The sequence below is a fragment of the Colletes latitarsis genome, chromosome 5 (genome assembly GCF_051014445.1).
Source record: "Colletes latitarsis isolate SP2378_abdomen chromosome 5, iyColLati1, whole genome shotgun sequence".
Lineage (NCBI taxonomy): Eukaryota > Metazoa > Arthropoda > Insecta > Hymenoptera > Colletidae > Colletes > Colletes latitarsis.
Window position 1 is genome coordinate 23,647,976 of NC_135138.1, and position 23,366 is coordinate 23,671,341.

Below are 23,366 nucleotides of genomic sequence, written 5' to 3' on the forward strand. Positions count from 1 at the left end.
GTAATTACTTTGACTATGTCTAATTAATTTTATATTTATGTTTCTTTAATTGGTCTCTGCAATGTTTTAAATGTAATTGTCTCACACAAATGTAGCAAAATAAACCAGAAGTGTATTCCTCATTTGATATATATATTATTTTTATAGACAATTTATATTGAAAAACATTTCGTTTTTGGAATATATAGAAATATATAATTCAATATTATTCCAGTTAATATTAAACACCGTAACAAAATGTCTATTATACAGGCTGTTCGGCCACCACTGGGAAAAAATTTAATGGGAGATTTTAGAGGCCAAAATAAGACGAAAATCAAGAATACTAATTTGTTCATGGAAGCTCCGTTAAAAAGTTATTAACGTTTAAAGTTCCGCCTGTACTGAATTTTTTTCTAGAAAGTAGGTAGGATTTCGGGGGTAGGTCTATTCTCCAAAAATTATTGTAATTGACCCTCATAGCCGAAAATAATTTTTCCAAAACGATTTGAAAATTTTCTTTTTCGCCGAAAAATTTAGGCACCTACCCCTGTCGATTTTTTTTAAAATTTCGTTTTTGATTTTTAGTAATTTTGTTCGGCGTCCAATAGAAAAGTTGTCTAATACTTTTTTGTAGATACCCATGAGCTTTACTTTAGAAAAAAGTTTCATTGAAATATATTCACTATTGTAGGAGTTATGGCTGTTTGAAAATTGGACCATTTTTATTGGGGTTTTCTCAATTTTCGGGGTCAAGGAAGAACTTTTGCAACATTGTTAGAATTTCTACATATTCTTCACTAAAATACGCGTTGTTTGCATTTTGAAAAATTAAAATCCTCCAATCCGTTCAGGAGTTATGACATTTTAAAGATTCGCATGAAACTTCAGGAAAGCATTTCTGGCCTCACATTATATTTTCATTTAAGAATTTTTTTCCCGAAAGTGCGTAAGATTTCGAGGTATGTCTATTCATCAAAAATGCTTATAATTGACCCCTGTAACTAAATATAATTTTGTTAGTATGATTTGAAATTTTTTAATGTCGTCTAAAAATTTCAGTACCTACTCGAATTTTTTTTCTTGAAAGTGGGTAGGATTTCAAGGTTATGTGTATTCATAAAAAATGATTGTAAGTCCTGCAAACGAAAATAATTTTTTCAGAATAATTTGAAATTTTTTAATTTAATTTTTCAATAACTTTTTAATGAAGCCTCAGTCAAGAAATTGATATTTTTGATTTTCGTCTTATTTTGCCTTCTAGAATCTTCCATTAAAATTTTTGCCAGGGGTAGCCGATTACCCTGCGTAGGGAGGATACAATCTTACCATTTGGTTTTTGAAATTATGAGCTGATTGTGAGTTCTGCTGTCCTTATTTGAGTAATTGCATAGCTTAAGGATCTAATAATTTTCTTCTCCTTTTATATGATTTTAATTTTATTGTCGATATAAGTGAATCAGATGTTAATAGTAGTCTGTGAAAGATGTCTTCATTTGTTGCTATTCTTGAAATTTTCCTGCTCTTGTAATTCCGAAAATTTTAAAAATCTTTATGCTTTGTTTCCTGGGCTTCTTCCGACAATTGTCCAACTTTGAACATTAATAATTCAAAAAGGTGAACGATGATGGTTATAATTTTTATATATTATCTAAAAAAAAGCATCCTGAAAACATTGAGATATGTTCGAACGTGGAACAACTTGGGACTCAACAGATATTTCTTGTCAATTCTAAAAACATTGACAATTTTCTGTAGTACATTCAACGTTACGTTCCTAGTACATTAAATACAATAACTTCAGCTGTAATTAATATGTTTTAATGGAAATTAATGCTGTTTATTGTAGAAAAGAAACGAAGGAAAAAAATTAAACGAGATCATCAAAATATCGTGAAAAAGAAAGTATATTTTTCAAGCGTCAAACGTACATTTGAAAATGTTATACTTTCACAATTCGATACAGCTATAATTTATAATTAACTTTATCAATTCTTTCATTTTTAAGGTCAGTAGATATTCGAAAGGTAATACCAATTAATTAAAAATCTATATGTAAAAGTTCATTTTTTCTTTCGAGAATTTCTTTCTCGAAATTGCATAGAATTTCGGGGGTGTGTCTGTTCACTAAAACTGATTGTAATTGATTTCCACAACCGAAAATAATTTTTCCAGAATGATTTGAAACGTTTCAATTTCCTCGAAAAATTTCAGCAGCTACCCCTTGTCTATTTTTCTTAAAAATTCGTTTTTAATTTTTAATAAGTTTGTTTGAAGCTGTACAGAAATATTGTCTAATACCTTTTTGTAGGTACCCATGAACTCTATTTCAGAAAAAAATTTCAATGAGATGCACTCACTACTGTAGGAGTTATAGTCGTTTGAAGGTTAGACCATTTTTATGAAGTTTTTCTCACTTTACGGGGTTGAGGAATAACTTTTCAAAGATTTCTGGAATTTCTATGTATTCTTGACCAAAATACACGTTGTTCGCTTTTTGAAACATTAAAATCCTCCAATCCGTTCAGAAGTTTTGACATTTAAAAGATATGCATGAAATTTCAGGGAACCATTTCTGGCCTGACATTATATTTTCAGTATAGAATTTTTTTCTCGAAAATGGGTAGAATTTTGGGGGTATGTCTATAAAAATAATTGTAATTGACCTTCACAACCGAAAATTTATAATTAACTTTATCAATTCTTTCATTTTTAAGGTCAGTAGATATTTGAAAGGTAATACCGATTAATTAAAAATCTATATGTAAAAGTTCATTTTTTGGTAAAATGTCACTAAAATCTTCGATCCAGCCCACTGTGCGCCGTAATAGTTCTTGATGTGCTCCATTTTAAACTGATTTTATTTCTATAAGATATCTTTTATTTCAGTCGCTGTTTCTTAAAGTAACCGCAATATTCAGGCGTACATTTTGAATTACTTTCAGTAAAAAGGTAGCTTTCAATAATTTCGTTTACTTACCCCGATCATGTGGTGTTTCTCTTTGTAAGGCGCCTTGAAAATCTTGCACCAGTAAGTCGTGTCCGCGTTCTGTGACACCGGGGGCTATATATAAAAACAAAATGTAATTAATCATGACAAATAACGGGGATTAGTTAGAAAAATAATCTGTATACTCAGGCAAAACCTACTTGATGCAATTTTACATCCCAGTATTTTATATCCTGCGTGTATTGTGGCGGTGAATGGGGCGCGGCAGTTTTTAGCCTCAAGGCTCTGCCACCGCGCTTGTCCCCGGGCCAAATCGCAGTGTTCAGTTCAGGATCGGTCTGGTGCAACGCCCAAAGAACTCTAATGGTGTCTCCCTGGAACAATAAACGATATTTCCGGTGTAGTGTCTCGCGTTACTGGCCGGATAGCGGGTTCGAGGATAGTTTCGTTAAGAAATATTTTAATAGGTTCATATGCGCGCGTTGAGCCTCGCTGCAGATGGAAATCTTGGAGGAGACGCGTTAGGGTTGCGGACGGCATGCTAAACGCCTAAATATCGCCGCGGGAATTCGGCGGAGCAGGGGCCTTAAGTCGCGGGGTCTCTTCGTGCCGAGCATAAATCGAAGACAGCCTCTCTGCGAATTCTACGAGCCACCTGAAACTACACTGTAAATCTTCTCGGGTATTCTTGATTCCCAGACTCTGCCAGGTATATTGGATATCCGATAGTCTAATTATTTAAACCAGAATTATCATCGAAATTATTCACAACGCATAGGGTGTCGCTCAATGGGCAAAGGTCAAGAAATGGATATCAGTGTTTTATAAATTCCTGTATCTTAAAATACTAGTAAAGGAATATGAATTTTAATATTATCGTTCATTTTTACTGAATTTGTCAATGTGTTGTAGAAAATGATGCCAGAAATTTATTGCAATTTTTTGCTATTTAGTAAAATTTGTCCCAATTTTTTATGTTGAAATACTAAAAATTACCTCCGTGATTTTCGGAATATTATTTTAGCGCACATTAAACTTTAATTTAATACCTATTTTAGCTGCTCGAATTTGCTCAAAACGGAGAAAATCAAAATCAAAACTATTATTAAGACGTAAAAATTAATAAAAATAGCAATGTTTTTTTAAATATATTCAAGAGACAAGAATTTGTTTTTTTTTGTATATTTTATATTTTATTTTGGAGAAATAAAAAAAAATGTTACATAGATGCAAAGTTATGAATTTTGTCCCAAATATCTATACCTATACTCAAATGATTATTACATTTTCGAACAAAAGTTAATCAGTATTCAGTTGATAAGAAATTGCAATAGTAAAAATTAGAAAAATATTTTTTATTCAATAAAAATTCAAGATCATTTCAGTTTTTGTTGATGAAAATGTATACCTTTCTATACATCAATTGATGTATGTACTCTCTTTAAAAAAAGTATTAGTATTCTTAGGTCTCAAATTAATTAGTTTTGAAGTTATGATTTTTATTCTGAATTTACATATACGCGACACACTGTGCAGCGTTGAGAAGACTATAATCTAAATAATAATTAACAATTACAATTACAAATGCACTCGACTTTTAGCTGTTGTTCAGTTTAATCGCAGATATTTATGTATTAAAGATATGGTTACATACACTTTTCTATAATTGTTTATTCATTGTATACTAAATAAGTAAACAATGATAATATCTCCAGCCTTCGTTGTTAACTCATGTTTATTTCTTCAATCTCTAATAATAACCGATCAACGTGCAGAAAACATCCTTATACATATCTTTTTCTTTTTATAATTTTCAGTTTAGTTGCTTTTATCATTGGTATTATTATGTTTTATTTTTCATGTTATTAACATAGTAATTGTTGTGGTTACTATTACTGTGTTATTTCCTTGCATTATACAGGGTGTTCGGCCACCCCTGGGAAAAATTTTAATGGGGGATTCTAGAGGCCAAAATAAACAGAAACTCAAGAATACTAATTTGTTGATGGAGGCTTCGTTAAAAAGTTATTAACGTTTAAAGTTCCGCTCGTTCTGAATTTTTTTCTCGAAAATGCGCAGTATTTCGGGGATACGTCTATTCACCAAAAATGATTGTAATTGACCCCCACAACCGAAACGATTTGAAATTTTTTTTTCCGTCGAGAAATTACACACCTTCTCGAATTTTTTTCTAAAAAGTGGGTAGGATTTCGGGGGTATGTCTATTCACCAAACATGATTGTAATTGAGCTCCGCAATCGAAAATAATTTTTCCAGAATGATTTAAATACTTTTCAAATTCGACGAAAAATTTTTGTACCTACCCTTCCTCTCCTGTCAATTTTTCTTAAAAATTCGTTTTGGATTTAGAATAAATTTGTTTGATACTATGCGGAAATGTTGTTTAATATTTTTTTGTAGGTATCCATGAACTCTACCTCCAAACTAAATTGCAATAAAATCCATTGACTATTGTAGGAGTTGTGGTCGTTTGAAGTTGGACCATTTTTATGGGTTTTTCTCACTTTAAGGGATTAAAGAACAATTTTTTGAATATTCTTGAAATTTCTACGTATTCTTGACCAAAATACGCGTTGTTCGCCTTTTGAAACATTAAAATCCTGCAATTCGTTCAGAAGTTTTGACATTTTAAAGATATGCATGAAATTTCAGGGAACCATTTCTGGCCTGACATTATATTTTCGGTACAGAATTTTTTTCTCGAAAATGGGTAGAATTTCGGGGGTATGTCTTTTCACCAAAAATAATTGTAATTGAGCTCCGCAATCGAAAATAATTTTTCCAGAATGATTTAAATACTATTCAAATTCGCCGAAAAATTTTTGTACCTACCCTTCCTCTCCTGTCAATTTTTCTTAAAAATTCGTTTTGGATTTAGAATAAATTTGTTTGATACTATGCGGAAATGTTGTTTAATATTTTTTTGTAGGTATCCATGAACTCTACCTCCAAACTAAATTGCAATAAAATCCATTGACTATTGTAGGAGTTGTGGTCGTTTGAAGTTGGACCATTTTTATGGGTTTTTCTCACTTTAAGGGATTAAAGAACAACTTTTTGAATATTCTTGGAATTTCTACATATTCTTCACCAAAATGCGCGTTGTTTGCATTTCAAAACATTAAAATCCTCCAATTCGTTCAGAAGTTATGATGCCTTAAACATACGCATGAAATTTCAGGGCAACATTTTTGAGTAATGAATTTTTTTCTCGAAAGTTCATAGGATTTCGGGCGTATTTCTATTCACCAAAAATGATTGCAATTGACCCCCGCAACCAAAAATAATTTTTTCAGAACGATTTGAAATTTTTGAATTTAATTTTTTAATAACTTTTGAACGAAGCCTCAATCAACAAATTGATATCCTTGATTTTCGTCTTATTTTGGCTTCTAGAATCTCCCATTAAAATTTATCCCAGGAGTGGCTGAACACCCTGTATATTGCAAGAGGAATTAGGGAATCAGCCAGTAGAATCCAGTTGGATCGTCTGCCTCTGTCTAGATTCGATCGAATAAAGTATATAATACTCTTCTTCTGGTTGTTCTGCTTACCGTAAGCCGATGATCCTGTGGATCGCAGGTCTGCCAGTTCCGCGAGAAGACCACGCTAGTGTGCGTTTCGTTTTGCGAACCTCCGAGTACCTTGACGTCCTGAGACGTGTCCGTGACCAGAGTTGCGTCTGGCTCCCCGATCCCGTGCGAGTCCTGAAAGAAAGAGAAAAAAAAAATTGAAATCGCGGGTAGGGTCAATGCACGCGGGAAAGAGTGGCTCGGAGGTCCTGAAATTCGCCGCTGGGCGATCGAGAACGAGGAGTTTATCAGGTCAGATGAGCGCCAGGTGTTTGTATTCGACGGAGCGTCCGAAACTTTCTGCTAGACACAATTCGTTCCTCTCCCTCTTCTGTACTTTCTCTTATACACTACCTGCGAATCAGCCAAGACTTAGCACGCGATCTTGCGAATTCACGCAGAGATTCAAGCATGGTGATTGCTGAATGCGTATCATCAAGTCTAAAGCTGAAGGACGATTAGAAGTCCTCATGATAAAGAAAGTAAAGAATGTTTAGATTTGTAAAGCGTTAGGTGTATCTTTAAAAACGTCCACGATAACAATATTTATAATAAACATTTTGAATATAGTTCCATTAAGAAAAAAACCCCCATTTTTTAACACTTTAAAGTTTAGAAAGAAATAAAGTAAAGAAATGTATTTAGAAATTCTACAGAAGAATAGACTTCTATTTGGATTACGATTGTTTGAAGCCAATTTTGAGTTTCAATACAATAACGATCCCAAGCTCACTGTTAAAGTCTATCGGGAATATTAAATTACACTTGAAAATCAAAAAAAATTTGAGTGAAGTAAATACAGCATAGCTCAGTTCCCAGGTTGAATAATTCTTTAAAAGAAGAATGGAATAAAATAAATTAAAATGCAGTTGGAAAATTTATCAATAGACTCCCTAAATTATGTTCAGCTGTTATCACGTGTCGTTGCGGTTACGTGGGCGAGCCAACAATTTAACTTTTCAGTATATATTTTTAGAATATTAAACTTTATTCATGCGATTAAATGTAAGCAATAATATACAAGTATTTATGGGATAAAATATTTGAGCCGTTTAATTTGAAAGTGGTGTAAGTCCATTTATGTTCAAATCGACATATTGAAGGCTTTGCATTGGATTAATTTAAAAATATGGGAAACAGATAACATAGTAGAATAATGTTTTTGGGTTTCCAAAGGTGTCAAATTTATCATCCCAATTAGCATAATTAACATTATTTAAGAAATAATATGTTTTTGATGGCTATGGACTTATGCCACTTTTAAAACCAATGAAATGACGTTTTCAATTCTTAAAAAAGCACAAGTCCATAGGAAAAGTAAATTTCCCTTGAAATAAAAATAAATGTATACACTTTTATGTTATACAATCAAAAAAATATTCAACTTTTATTCTTTGTTAAATAATTTTTACATTAAAATTAATATTGTTTTATTAATTATTATTCAGTCTTCTCCAGATTGTGTATACGGGAGGGATTTAAAATAACTATAGTGCGCAGGTGGTATATAATGTAATAAATCCTTTAAGTCCTTGTATTTTAGGTTTGTGAGTGGTTTCTGGGTTGGGGAATCCCCCAAGCAGAGCCATCTTTTGATGGTCTAATTCTTCTTTTGGAGAAATTATGCGAGTGCACTGAACTTTTTTTTTAAATTGAACATTTAAACTTTAAAATGCTAAAAAATGGGGTCTTTTTTTCTTAATAGAATTGTTTTTTTGTATAGTGGTGCCAACTTAATATCATTAAAATTTTTCGGTCTTCCCCGTTGCGGTAGTAAATCCAATGTTTTGAATGGTGCATCCTCGTTTGTTGTCGTTTTGTAGAATAACTTATATGGATCGCTTTTCAAAAATCTCATCCAACAATTTACTCTTTCACTGTCAGTATTTTTTAGCCTTTTAAAAGTCGCGTTTTCTAGAGGCTTAGTTGAAACGAACTCACGTTTTCTTTCATTTAGAGTGAACTTATTCTTTCGATACTTTTTCATGGCTTCGTAAAATTCCTGAGAGACAAACAATAAATTGTTCCTTTTTAACGCCATTTCTACAACTCCAAAATCTCTATCATTAAGTAGAAATGAATGTCCTGATAGCAGGAACTTATAGTCAATGATATCTACATTATTTTCTGTAGATTGGACAATTTTTAACCATGTCAGAGCTATTTTCAGGTACCTGTTTTGTCCTGAGCACATATCGCTGTAAGCTATAATATGCCTTTCGTTGCTAAGAGTTTTTAGATGCTTCAGGATAAATGATGCTACTCTCTGTGGCGCTATTCTGTGTTTATAACAAATTCATTGCACATTGATACTTCAACTGGTACTTTGAATAATGCAACAAAATAAAAAAGAGGGATCTTCATATTCATTTAAAACTCTTACAATGGGACTTACGCCACTTTCAAAATAAACTTTTCCATCGCTTCATTAACCAGCAAATTTTCGTGTTACAAAATCTTAATGATTTTAAATGTATTAGTAACAAGTTGCTTCAGAATTAAAGGATCATGTGAAAATGTAACTATTAAAGTAGCTAACTCGATTTTTTTGAAAAATGGACTTACGCCACTTTCAAAATAACCGGCTCATTTGAGTTTCATTGCCTCAACAGCGTAGATACTGTATTTATGCAGGGTAGGAAATGTATCTCTCGTGTTGTTCGAGGGAAAACTACACTAGCAAATAATATCCCTCTCTTCCCCCTAGCCACTTGGGTATCAATTGGGATTGGGATTTATCTTGTCAGTGCATCAGCGCGTTGTAGCACGATCTACCAAGACGATACTGGGTTGCAAGTCTCGTGTATCCATGCTGGTTAGCGTGAGTTGTCATATAAATTGTAACTCACACGTCGTGACTCTTAGCCTTATCCTTTGATATGGAATTACCACCAACATCGATCGATAAAAGAAACTGGGGATTGAGCAGCATTTAACCTTGGGTAGAACTTGGAGAATTAATAAGCCCTGTTAGTAAGCTTGGTATCATAAGTTACGATCCGATCTACATGGTATCATCAACACATGCAGTGTTATTACAGTGCTCTGAATAAATCTGTGCTCAGATGGTAAAACCTGATGTGTCATGTTTTTGTAATTTTTTAATACAATAAAAAGCAAAAAATCAGTCTATTTTTAAAAAGTACAATTTTTTTTAGTATTTATAATAAAAAGTATTTCTCAATCGTAGTTAAATTTATATATTCACCTTATTTCTTCTATAAATATAATTTTATTAATTTGTCTAAAGATTGTCTGACATTAGATTTTACCATTTTCTTTTTTAGTCGATATTTAAGTATTTGTAGATGACAATGATGATTTATTAAACTATTATTCTTCACTTTCGTTCAAACATGTAATAATCAATATTTGTTGAAATAAATGGAATTGACAATATTTATTGCAAGTCAACAAATAATACTCTTTCAGTAGGGTTTTCTTTGACTGATTCTTTATCACGTCCTTTACTTTCGTAACCTTTTTCTGTATCAAGGATACGTTGTTGTAAAGAATGAATAAATTATCACGCTCTTCTACATTATTAGAAAATCTATTCTTTGATTTGAAGTCGTTACATTTTTTAAATCCTGTTCAATTAATAGCATCCCTAAATATATCATAGCAAGTTACCCTAGTGTCACCATTATCTTGTGAGTACTGCTTATATTTTTCATACATTGTCTTAAGAGTAAGATAACTCGGTAAATAAATTTTTCATGATGAATTTCTTCGAAAATAGTGACTTGCGCGCCTAGGATGAAGATTAACGATATACATACTTTTTCTTCGATACCGTATAATGTTTATACTTTTTTGCAGAACGCATATTTTATTGTCCAAATAGGGAACCTATTCAAATATAGAGTCACTTCTTCGGCTATTATTAACAATACAAAAATTTAGGCACCTACCTACCCCCTGTCGATTTTTCTTAAAAATTTGTTTTTGATTTTTAGTAATTATGTTTGACACCCTACAGAAATATTGTCTAATACTTTTTTGTAGATACCCATGGGCTCTGCTTTAGAAAAAAATTTCAATGAGGTATCTTTACTATTGTAGGAGTTATGGCCATTTAAATATTGGACCACTTTTATGGAGTTTTTTACATTTTACGGGATCAAGGAGCAACTTTTCCAATATTTTTAGAATTTTTACATATTTTCTACTAAAATACGCGTTGATTACTTTTTTAAACATTAAAATTCTTCAATCCGTTCAGAAGTTATGACGTTTTAAAGATACGCATAAAATTTTGGAGTGACATTTCTGGCCTGAAATTATATTTTCGGTAAGGAATTTTTTTCTCGAAAATGGTTAGGATTTCGGGGTTATGTCTATTGACTAAAAATGATTGCAATTGACCCTTACAAACGAGAATAATTTTTCCAGAACGATTTGAAATTTTTTTTTCGTCGAAAAAAAGGCATCTATTTGAATTTTTTTTTGAAAAGTCCGTAGGATTTCGGGGGTATGTCTATTGACAAAAAATGATTGTAATTGACCCTCACAACTGAAAATAATTTTTCCGTGAATAATTTGAAATTTTTTAATTTAATTTTTTAATAACTTTTTAACGAAGCCTCAACCAAGAAATTAATATTCTTAATTTTCGTCTTATTTTGGCCTCTAGAATCTCCCATTAAAATTTTTCCCAGGGGTTGATCGAACACCCTGTATATATGTGTATTTCTAAATTATAATCTTATATAAATGCAAAACAGTTATTGTATTAATACGTTTATTATGTACATGTTATTTATTTCTTAAACTTTTTAAAATATTTACAACAAATGTAAGAAGGGGAGACATATTAAATAATGATAGTCGTTTAGGTTAGGTTTCAAAGCAACCTGCAGTTACACCCCGTCTTTACGCAATTAATCTCTCTATTATGGTACGTATTCTTTCTTTTAATATGCATAATGAAGACATTGTATAAATACGTATAATAAAGACTCGATAATAATAATGATAGTAATATCTTAGAATGCTCCATATCTGATGGGACATCGCCCTGAAGTGTAGAAGGCCGCAGGCGTTTGGGTCCGTTGGATTCCGATTATGGTCGGGCGCTAAAGTTCGTAAGATACCAAGGGAAGTTCCCTTCCTGCACGTAATGAATCAAAATAATTGGTCGTGCGTCGTCATGCTCCCTGTGTATTTTGTAACGAGCACGTGCAAAGAGGAAATGGCAATGAAATGGCACGCATCGCGGAAAAATTGAACGAAAAACCGTAGCTGTCCAAGACTGTTAGTTAACTACAGGGACTAACTAGATTGAAGTAAATTCTGGTCTATACTTTGTGAATTCTGTACAAGTATTTACTCGTGTTCCAATTAATCACAAACTATTTCCAGTGATAAGGAAGTTCTTGTTTTGTATATAATTACAAATATTTTGCCAGTCTTTTACGAACAATTTTGAATGTTCAAAATTTTCAACCATATAGTTTCTCTTCAAAGTAATGTAATTAAAAATGTTACACGAATACACACATATATATACATACACAAGGTGTTTCTTTTGTCTTGAAAAATTCCACATTTTTGCTTTTCTATAAGTAAAAAATTTATCTATATTACAATAAATGTTTAAATTTAACTTTGATACATCTTTTTCGTATCAGCAAAAATAACGAAAATATTTGGATGTAAAAACTAAAAGGCATACATATATCTATATAGATATATGTACTTGATAGAAATTATAAATTGAATTCAAAATTACCTAAATATAATTTGATAGAAATTACATATAAACTAAATTCAAAATTGAAAACATCTTAACCATTAAAATCTGAATCTTCAAAACTAAATGTATAGAACTCGATCGAAATTATAAATTGAATTCAGAATTAAATATAATCTAGAAGGGGGGAATATAACTATCCTATTTATTTTTTATTTGTTTTTTTAAATGGAATCATATATTCTTTTATTGCATCACTTGATACACCTTAATATTCTTTACAAAAAAGTATGAACCTATTTATGTTAAAAAGTCATTAGTTTTGAGATACTTTTATTTTGACGTTATTAGGAAATCATGATTCCTTTGTTAATGTTGGAATGCTTTTATTTATTACACTTAGCAATAATACGATGTCTCATATTGGTCATTGTAGTTGGAAGCTCATCGTACACCTTATTTTTCAAGTTGAACTATTCTTAAATGTTGACATTTCATAACGCTATTGAATAAAATTGTAAACAAAGCTAGAATTAAGTAGAAGGGTGTTATCAATGCAGAAAATGTCGTGTAATGTGTATTCAATTCATAATATTAGCGAGAGTGTCACGATTTTCTAACAGCATTGAAATTAGAATATCTCCTGAACTAATGATCTTTTAACATAAATAGGTTAATACTTTTTTGTAAAGAATATCACGATGCATCTGATGTAATAGAAAATATATGATTTTATTTAGAAAAAACATTAATAACCTTTATAGTATATCCCCTACACGTCCATTTACAAGAACACTGATACCATCAAAATGTGTCCCTCTCGAAACCATTCAACTTCATTTAAAACATTTTTTGTTGCATGTAATAATAACGACGTAAATCTAGATGGCAATATGTGTTGACGCACCGTGTATAGTTTATTATGTTTTTTAAGATTTATTACTTCTTTAGGAAAAGAGTCGATCACTGCATAGTAGTTTACAACTGGATACGAGGGTCGTCTGAAAAGTTTTGAGCCTCGTCACGAAGGTGGCGTTTGTCGTCAAAACCATTCCAGTAGTACAATGGTATATGTTTTAACAATTGTCTGTGAAAATTTCAGCAGTTTTGGACGCTCAGTTGTTGTTTGGCAGTCGTTTGTGTCAGTCGATGTCAATATTTTTGTAAAGATGGAAAAAATCGAGTATCGTTCTGTGATAAAATACTTGCATTTGAAAGGCAATACGCCAACGCAAATTAAAACCGAGATCGACGCTGTTTACGGAGACTCTGCCCTATCATATGCCACCGTGAAAAGAGGGGCAGCTGAATTTAAACGTGGTCGTACCAGCTTAGCTGATAATGAGCATTTGGGGCGGCCAAAAACTGCGACCACCATCGATAACATTGAAAATGTTCGCTAAATGGTACTGGACGACCGTCGAATCAAACTTAGAGAAATCGCAGAGGCTATAGACATATAAAAAGAACGCGTTTTGGTACCGCGCTTGCTCTCTTTTGCCCAAAAGCGCAATCGAATGAACATTTGCAAGGCTCTGTTGAAGCGGTTTAAGCGAAACGAATCAGAGTTTTTGAGCAGATTCATAACTGTCGATGAAGTTTAGATTCACCACTACACTCCTGAAACGAAAAAAACAGTACAAAAAGTGGACTGCAAAGGGTGAACGTACTCCAAAAAAGGCGAAGACGGTTCCATCGGCCGGGAAGGTAGTTTTTTAGGATACACGAGGAATTGTGTTCATCGACTATCTTGAAAAAGCTAAAACAATAATGGGAGCGTATTACGCGTCATTATTTGATATGCTGAAGGCAGAAATTGCAAAAAAAACGGCCGCATTTGAAGAAGAAGAAAGTGCTGTTCCATCAAGACAACGCACCAGCTCACACTTCGGTGGTCGCCATGACCAAAATTCACGAATTACGTTTCGAATTGGTTGACCACCCACCGTATTCATCAGATCTGGACTCCAGCGACTTCTTAAAATATCGCTTGGAGCGATACCAAACTTATATCTCATACGTAAACGCCTATTTTACAGAGCAAGACACCAACTACTATTTGGAAGAGTTAAAAGGTTTACAGCATCGCTGGAAAAAGTGTATTGACTTAGAAGGACACTATGTTGAAAAATAAAACTATATTTGATCGGAAAAATAGTTGTTTCTATGTTAGGCTCAAAACTTTTCAAACGACCCTCGTATGTTGCCCTGCTCGTTGCCACAGAAAATAGGTTCGTCGACAGTCATGGCGCGGTTAAAAACTCCAGACGATTGCTTTTTTTAATCACGATCGTTCGCGGCTTGTTATTCGGGTGGGGTTCGAGCGTGTTCTCACGAAGTTCGCGGGGGTTTTCTCATGGCACCCGGATATTCTCATCGTCGCCGGGCTAATTAGCACGACCCTGGCATTGCTGGATGGTGATTAAAAAGAAAAGTCAGAGATTCCGCGGTGATTTCTCGTACCAACGAATCGACTCGTCGAAGTCAACTTTTAATTGCCGCGTGTAATTTATATTGGTCGTCGGGTCGAACACGGGGGTAAAACTTCCTTTTTCCCAAATGGATTACGCTAACGCGCGGGAACGCCTTGATTACCGGTCGCGGGAGATTATGTAAATGATTACAGACGTTCACGTAGACACCTGGTTTCTGTAACTGAGTCACGAACCTGACAACGAGGAAGCTGCTCGCTCCTCTCCCGCGTCCTCCTTTCAGGAACAGGTTCCGCGACATTTGCAAGCAACAAATGCATCGGAGCCAACCTCAATACCCTATAACGGATCTAACGATACTTGTTGACAGCTAATTTAAAGCAACGAAAATTAGATTTGACCCAAAGGTAAAAGATCGGACAAAGGAATTCACAAATTGAGTCCACGTCATTTTATTTTAAAATACGATCGTTAGAAAAATAAATGAATGGCTATAAATAACTTTCAAGATATTTGTAGAAGAAACCTGCTTAACCGCTCAATCGCGATCTACCGATTGATAGCAACGCATTGTTTGCTAAACCTTTCGTTTTCCATCAATTATTTCCATTATAATAGACATTGTAACTGAAAACATTATATCGATAGTGTTTTAATCGTAAAACAGACAGATATTTAAGATATTTCATTTCAAACCTGATTAAATACATTTTTGAAAAGTCTTGAGATATATTAGATTGTCCCATAAATTCGTGTCAAGGTTTGTATTTGTGGTCCGATAGTAATATAAAATGTAAGTTATTCAGGTCTAATAAACCATACAGCGAAATTACAAGGTAGCGAAGAAGAGATGTTTTATAAAACTGTTTCGATAGTAATACACAAGCACGGGAATTCCCCGCGACCGACTGGCGAGCTTTACTTGGGGGTTCCCCTACGGTCGACCAGTACTCCAACGTAAAGCGCCATCGTGTGGCCATAAGCGTATCACAGTACTCAAATTTAACACTAGATTTACGGAATACGTCAATTTGACGCATTAAGATTCTAAACCTAACGTTACAGAACTTATAAATATTATTTGTTAGCAATTTATGTTGGATTTAATGGATGTAATGATATGAATATACATTCTAATTAAAAGAAAAATTGCATTTTAATGTAACTGTTAACACAGCGAATTACAATAAAAATATGCGCAACGAGTGTCCGTAAACCTAGTGTTAAAGCAATATTCCAAACGAGTCATAAAGTTTTATGAAAAACAGTAAACCCCTTCTAGTTTGATAACTCCCTCTCCTTTTTTCGTTAACGCCATTATATCGTTGCTATAAAACTTCTTTGAGTTTTCATTAAAATGTTGTTCAACACTGTTCTTTAAAACGTTGATATTTTTAAATTGTTTATTCACTAAAAAATGTTGCAATCGGCAAAATACTATACTAAAAAATCACTTTATATTATTTCAATAATCCTAGGTAGTTTTTTCAATTGAGTACAGTATACAGAACGTCCCACTTAAACCCGGCCACCTAAATACATTTCTCTAATTGTGGCGGCAAAAAATATTTTGCATGCATTTTAAATGTTATCAAGAGACTTAATCCAAATATGTTTTTCAAGGTCACGGTTTTTTTTCAGTCATCGATGTTTTTTTACATTTAAATGCCTATTCTTTCTTACTGCATCGTGTAGCTGATATTAAAATATACAGGGTGTTCGGCCACCCCTGCGAAAAATTATAATGGGGAATTCTAGAGGTCAAAATAAGACGAAAATCAAGAATATCATTTTCTTGACTGAGGCTTCGTTAAAAAGTTATTAACAAATAAATTAATAAATTTCGAATCGTTCTGGAAAAATTATTTTCGGTTACGGGGGTCAATTGCAAGCATTTTTGGTCAACAGACATACCCCCGACATTCTACTCAGTTTCAACAAAAAATTCCTTACCGAAAATATAATTTCTGGCCCAGAAATGTCTGCTCGAATTTTCATGCGAATCTTTAAAACGTCATAACTTCTGAACACATTGGACAATTTTAATGTTTAAAAAAGCAAACTACGCGTATTTTGGTGGAGAATATATACAAATCGCAAAAATATTCGAAAAGTTGGTTCTTGACCTCGCAAAATGAGAAAAACCCCATAAAAATGGTCCAATTTTCAAACAGTCATAACTCCTACAATTGTGAATATATTTCAATGAAACTTTTTTCTGAAGTAGAGCTCATGAGTATCTACAAAAAAGTATTAGACAACATTTTTGTAAGACGTCAAACAAAATTACTAAAAATGAAAAAGTAATTTTTAAGAAAAATCGACAGGTGCCTAAATTTTTCGACGAAAAAAAAAAATTTCAAATCGTCCTTAAAAAATTATTTCTAGGTTCTAGGGTTAATTACAACCATTTTTGGTGAATACTCATACCCCCGAAATCCTACCCACTTTCAAGAAAAAAATTCGAGAAAGTGTGAAATTTTTCGACGGGGGAAAAAAATTTCAAATCGTTTTGGAAAAATTATTTTCGATTGCGGGGGTCAATTACAATCATTTTTGGTGAATAGACATACCCACGAAATCTTGCGCATTTTCGAGAAAAAAATTCAATACGGGGGGAACTTTAAACGTTAATAACTTTTTAACAAAGCCTCCATCAACAAATTGGTATTCTTGATTTTCATCTTATTTTGGCCTCTAGAATCTCCCATTAAAATTTTTTCCAGGGGTGGCCGAACACCCTGTATATGACATGACTTTGAAATGACATTTAACCCCTAAAATTAATAGTTACTTCTCTTTAAACATTGATCATTTTTACTATAAATACGATAAATTGGAATTAATTAAATTTTTTGGCTCTCGAAGGCCATCCATAATACCTTAACAAAGACGTTATTTATTTATATTTGCTGGTTCCCACTCAGCGCCTTCATCTTTAAAATCTGTGATGTCGATAGACAAAACTTTTATGTTTCATTGCAATTTTTCAAATTAAAAGTCATTTCAAGGTCATGTCAGATACATATATTAATGTATTTTAACATCATTTACATGATGAAGCAAACAAATAAATAGACACTTATATGGAAAAAGGAGAATCATCAATGACCTTGAAAACTTCGAGAAATAAGAACATATTCTTTGCAACATATTGGTGTCTTAATGACATCTAAATTGTATATAAAATCTTTTTTGTGCCATCGTAATTGGCGGAGATGTCCACACTCAATTCAATTTCAAAAGTAATTATGTACAGTTACTATGAAAACTTGCCTTGCATTGCAGGAATACCAATGAAATTTCACATTTTGCTATTTGTAATATTGGTAAAACGAGAAAGAAGGTAGATTACTTGCTTTTATATTTAAAATTTCCAAGAATTCAAAAGTCATATTTTCTCTGCAAGAATAGTGTATAATTATCAAACTGTTTGTTTTTTTTACGTAACAAGCATAATTATAAGTGAAAGGTATAAATATGTAAACCTGGCCATATCTGAAAACACAAAAGACATTCGAAAAATTGAAAGGCAAATGTTCAGAAAAGACAAAAATAAATGCATTTAGATTAGATAAATCTTAAAAAATTTTATGCATATTATAATTGCGCTGGTAAAATACACAGTATTGTACCCAAATATTTTGCGCCATTATTATATTTATATTCGATAAAAGAATAAGAGATAACTATAATTTTTAAGAAGTTAATAATATATTTAATTTTTACTATTTTTATATCAGCAAATATTTGTAATAAAAGTCTCTTAATCGACTTATACATACGAATAAATCGTTTTTTATATACACGGGTTTTAGTCGTTTAACTAAAACAGTAATTAGTAGGTTCAAAAAGACTGGTCGCAGAAAACAAAACTATTAGTATGTTAATATACTATTTGGTCCCACCCAGAAAAATTTTAAAAGAATACACAAACAAATTCGCTTTTTACATAAATTGAAAAAGAACATAAGAATTAATAATACAATAAGCACTATTAAGTTAGGCGTAATGAAGCAAAGTAATTTAGGAAAGAACAAAAAAGTATAACAAACGACAGAGTTTGATAATTAGTAGAAATGATAGTATAACAAAATATGAAATAGTGAACAAATGTAGCTTAGATAAACTTGTAAAAATTACTCTTAATTGGATAAAATAAAAAAAGCTATTGGTACAAGGAGGTTACGAAGTAAAAAACAAAACAAAAGTTTTTTGCTTGAAATTTTTGTTAGTAAATAGTATGGATTACCTAAATAGATAAAAATAGAAAAAGAGAACAAATCTATAGAACCATACCTAGGAAGACATTTTCTAAAATATCTAAGAGAGGGGGGGAGGATTCCAGTCAACAATCAATATTAATGAGGATATTGGTGGGAGAGATATTAACAATGACAAAGAAACGAATTTCTATGAAAAACTTATTGCAATATATTAAATTTGAGCTAAAAATCTTAAAATAGAATAAATTTAACAATAAATTAATCAAGAGTGAAAAAAAGTAACTACATTATTTCCCAGTCATTTTTTATGTTTTTTCAAAATCGGAACTTCTAGCCCCAGTCTCCATTACGTCGATTTCCATTTTTGTGAATATGTAATGTTTTCAGAAAAGTTTCTTGTAATTTGTCTGGTAAACGCTGTTGAAAGTAGACCATCTAATAATAGTGATTGTACCAGTCGTTCAACAGTTCGATATCCTTGGATGAAGCGGTTCGCGGATGCATGAGAAAAGAAGCACACGTGCGTGGATGCGGAAAATTAATTCGACGGATGTGACGTCATGGATCGGTACTCGCGTTTCCTGTGGGAGTCTCCTGAGAAACCTGTACATTTCAGAAAGACCCTTGCTATATCCCTTCCGATGAGCATTCATTAAGCGTTGCTCGAATACGAACAAACCGCGATCCTGTGCAACGCGACTCGAGAATTGGCGGACTGACAAACATAGTAGCGTTAATCTTGTGCCATTTCCCATAAAATGGTGTTTATTGTTATAAAATATTTTATGTGCATTCCAAAGAAGTGGTCACACATCTACAGGATCAGAAAATTATTAAAACATTATGCCTACCTGTAAAAACAATGGTACAGAAAGAAATGTTATACGATCAAACAGGGATTCAGTCAATTAAGATTTATGTACTTGTACCTAGAGTCACATTTACTCCATTTGTGCTCCTAGCTAATACATATTATACTGCTTACACTATTATGTTTTCAAATTTTTCAAATTTCTTTTTTCTAAATGAATATTTATTGGTATTAAAGAGCAGTAGGAAATAGCATTGGTAGCTAAAATAGTGTGTGCTATTATGATAGAACCATGTATTTTTGCATAGTCTTCTTTTTCTCTTTTATCGTTATAAAGTGAACAATGATCTTCTACTTCTTTGGAACTATTAATACTCTTTAAAAAAGTATAATAGATTGATGGGATACATCAGAGTAGACGTAACATATCTCTTTTATCGGATAGTTTATTACATGGGTATTATTGTTAAACTTCTCTCACACGATTTTCTCTAAATGCTTTAGTCAATCGTCCTTGTTGAATTTAACAGACAGCTCTCTGAAGGGGATGTCGTTATCCGGGATAAAGTATCTTTTTTCTTTTGAATACCATATTCTAAATGATAATAATCATACTTATTATTAATATCATTACTGTTTAATAAATTAGAATCCAATAATTACTCATTAACATTGAAAACTAGAACTTGAACAGCACAACCTCACACTCAGAATGTATGATCAATCAATCGTTTTAAAATAAAAGTTGACATTTTATTTTTATTTTTATTTAACTAAATATTAAAATTATTTAAATACAATAATTAATAAGTAAATGTTTAATTATTTTATTTTCAATTACATTTTTATTTTCATTTAACGAGTAATAGACAAATGCTTCTTTATTTTTTACTTGTTATATTAAATAAGAATTTTGATCATCTTTATTCTAGGCCCATCAGAATACACCAGCATAGTAATTAGGCAGAAATGGGGTTCATTTTGTGAATTATGTCTCACATATTTTGTTAATTTAATTCTCAAACGGCATTTATTTTAATTAAAATGTTAACTGCTTTTGTAAATTTAGCTATTGTTTTATGATTGACACGTTGTTCTTTTTATTCATTGACTACTGGACGAAACGTACACTGAAATGTTGTTCGATCATTTATGAGTTTCTGCAGAAACATTATTTTATAGTAGGGTAACTAAGCACTTTATAATATTGTCAAAATTGTCTTTGAACAGTTGATTGCACCAGGTATACAACATTGAATGATCGATAACTTTGGATTATTCTGATACTTGGAGCCAATAATGAGTCCACTTTATTACTAGCCTTATCATTCTATGTATACAGGGTGTTCGGCCACCCCTGGGAAAAATTTTAATGGGGCATTCTAGAGGCCAAAGTAAGACGAAAATCAAGAATACCAATTCGTTGATGGAGGATTCATTAAAAAGTTATTAACAATTAAATTCAAAAATTTCAAATCGTTCTGGAAAAATTATTTTCGGTTGCGGGGGTCAATTACAATCATTTTTGGTGAATAGACATACTTCCCAAATCCTACCCACTTTCGAGAAAAAAATTCGAGTAAGTGCTGAAAGTTTTGGGTGAAAAAAAAGACTTTCGAATCGTTTTGGAAAAATTATTTTTAGTTGCAGGAGTCAATTGCAATCATTTTTGGTCATTATACATACCCCCGAAATCCTACTCAGCTTCGAGAAAAAATTCCTTACCGAAAATATAATTTCTGGCCAGAAATGTCTGCCCGAATTTTCATGCGAATCTTTAAAACGTCATAACTTCTGGACGGATTGGACGATTTTAATGTTTAAAAAAGCAAACTACGCGTATTTTGGTGGAGAATATATACAAATCGCAAAAATATTCGAAAAGTTGGTCCTTAACCTCGCAAAATGAGAAAAACCCCATAAAAATGGTCCAATCTTCAAACAGTCATAACTCCTACAATTGTGAATATATTTCAATGAAACTTTTTTCTGAAGTAGAGCTCATGAGTATCTACAAAAAAGTATTAGACAACTTTTCTGTAGGGCGTCAAACAAAATTTCCAAAAATTGAAAAAGGAATTTTTAAGAAAAATTGACAGGGGGTGGGGTGCCTAAATTTTTCGACGAAAAAAGAAATTTCAAATTGTTTTGGAAAAATTATTTTCGGTTGCGGGGATCAATTGCAATCATTTTTGGTGGATAGACTTACTCCCGTAATCTTATCCATTTTCTAGGAAAAAATTCGGGAAGGTGTAAAATTTTTCGACAAAATTAAAAACTTTCAAATCGTTTTGGAAAAATTATTTTCGGTTGCGGGGAACAATTGCAATCATTTTTGGTGAATAGACATACCTCCGAAATCCGGCGCATTTTCAAGCAAAAAATTCGGTACGGACAGAACTTTAAACGTTAATAACTTTTTAACGAAGCCTCCATCAACAAATTGGTATTCTTGATTTTCGTCCTATTTTGGCCTCTAGAATCCCCCATTAAAATTTTTCCCAAGGATGGCCGAACACCCTGTATACAGTGGTGTATCCTATAACGAATTAATTCGTTCTATAACCTCTTTTGTTATAACATCCATTCCTTATAGGATGAAAAATACTTAAAAATACTTGCTGTACAGTAAAATACTCTCTTAACCAGTTAACTGTTTCGACCTCTTTGGAAAATGCATATCTAAATTGCGTCGCACATTAGCGATAACGAGTATACTCGTCAAACACAGAGTATGTGTAATATGAAATTAGGTTGTAATAAAATGACTTTTATTTTGTTACTTCATTATTCACATTTATTTATTTATTTAAATTAACGTAAATATTTTGCATATGAACGAAAAGAAAACATGAAAAATCAATTTCTTACTATAATTTGCTGTTAAAGAATGGTATTGAGCAAAACATAGTACAATGCATAATGGAACTTCGCAAGTTGAACACCAATATCGCGATTCTTTCCAAATATTATTTTTAAGACATTGCTTTTGTGATGACTAATAAAAGACAACGATACATTTACGAAAAATAATTCATACTATATGGGGTTTTTTTATATTAATTATTTATAAACTTTTATTTATTCCTTTCATTTCGACGGGCCTCAAAATATTTCAAACATCTTGAAGTTTACGAATATATTTTAGTTTTCACTAAAATTGCAATTTAAACTGCAAATTGTCACTACTTATTACTCATGGCGAATATACTCGTCATAATACAAAATTTTGCACTTTTTTCATGACGAGTATACTCGTCTAAAACAGTTAGCTAACAGTTAGATATTATTCATTAAAAATTGTCTATTTCTATCCTGTCGTACACGTACATAGAAGCGAGAATGTAAACTTAAGTGAAACTGGTAATGTCGTATGCAGGCAGCCTCGTCTATCGGCGTGATCTATCTTGAGAAATAGTTTCCGATCTATACACACTGCGCAAAAAAGAAACGGTTCCCTTTGTGGCCATGGAGAATCGTCGTGGTTCCCATAGGCCCCGAGTTCCGACGAAAAAGAGAGAAATTCTCTCATGAGGCGCCACTAGGAGAGGACGATGCTTGCCAGGTGTTTTGGAGGTAGCCTTCTTCCCCTCACCTCCGATCCTCCTCCAACGAAGCATTTGGCCCGTATTCCTTTCCCTTTTTTCTCCATCCTCCTTGCACGCCTTGCTTCTTCTCCC

At 32.4% G+C, this 23,366-nt stretch overlaps 1 protein-coding gene across 1 annotated transcript in view; it reads right to left on the reverse strand.

Annotated features, from left to right (window-relative positions):
- Window positions 1-23,366, reverse strand: part of LOC143342139 (MOXD1 homolog 1-like) — a 77,305-nt gene that overhangs the window by 15,879 nt on the left and 38,060 nt on the right. Inside the window, exons 2-4 of the mRNA XM_076765689.1 lie at window positions 6,505-6,657; window positions 3,130-3,303; window positions 2,960-3,043 (exon numbers count right to left, since the gene is read on the reverse strand). Coding sequence (XP_076621804.1) covers window positions 2,960-3,043; window positions 3,130-3,303; window positions 6,505-6,657 — 411 coding nt within the window. The remainder of the gene's footprint in view (window positions 1-2,959; window positions 3,044-3,129; window positions 3,304-6,504; window positions 6,658-23,366) is intronic.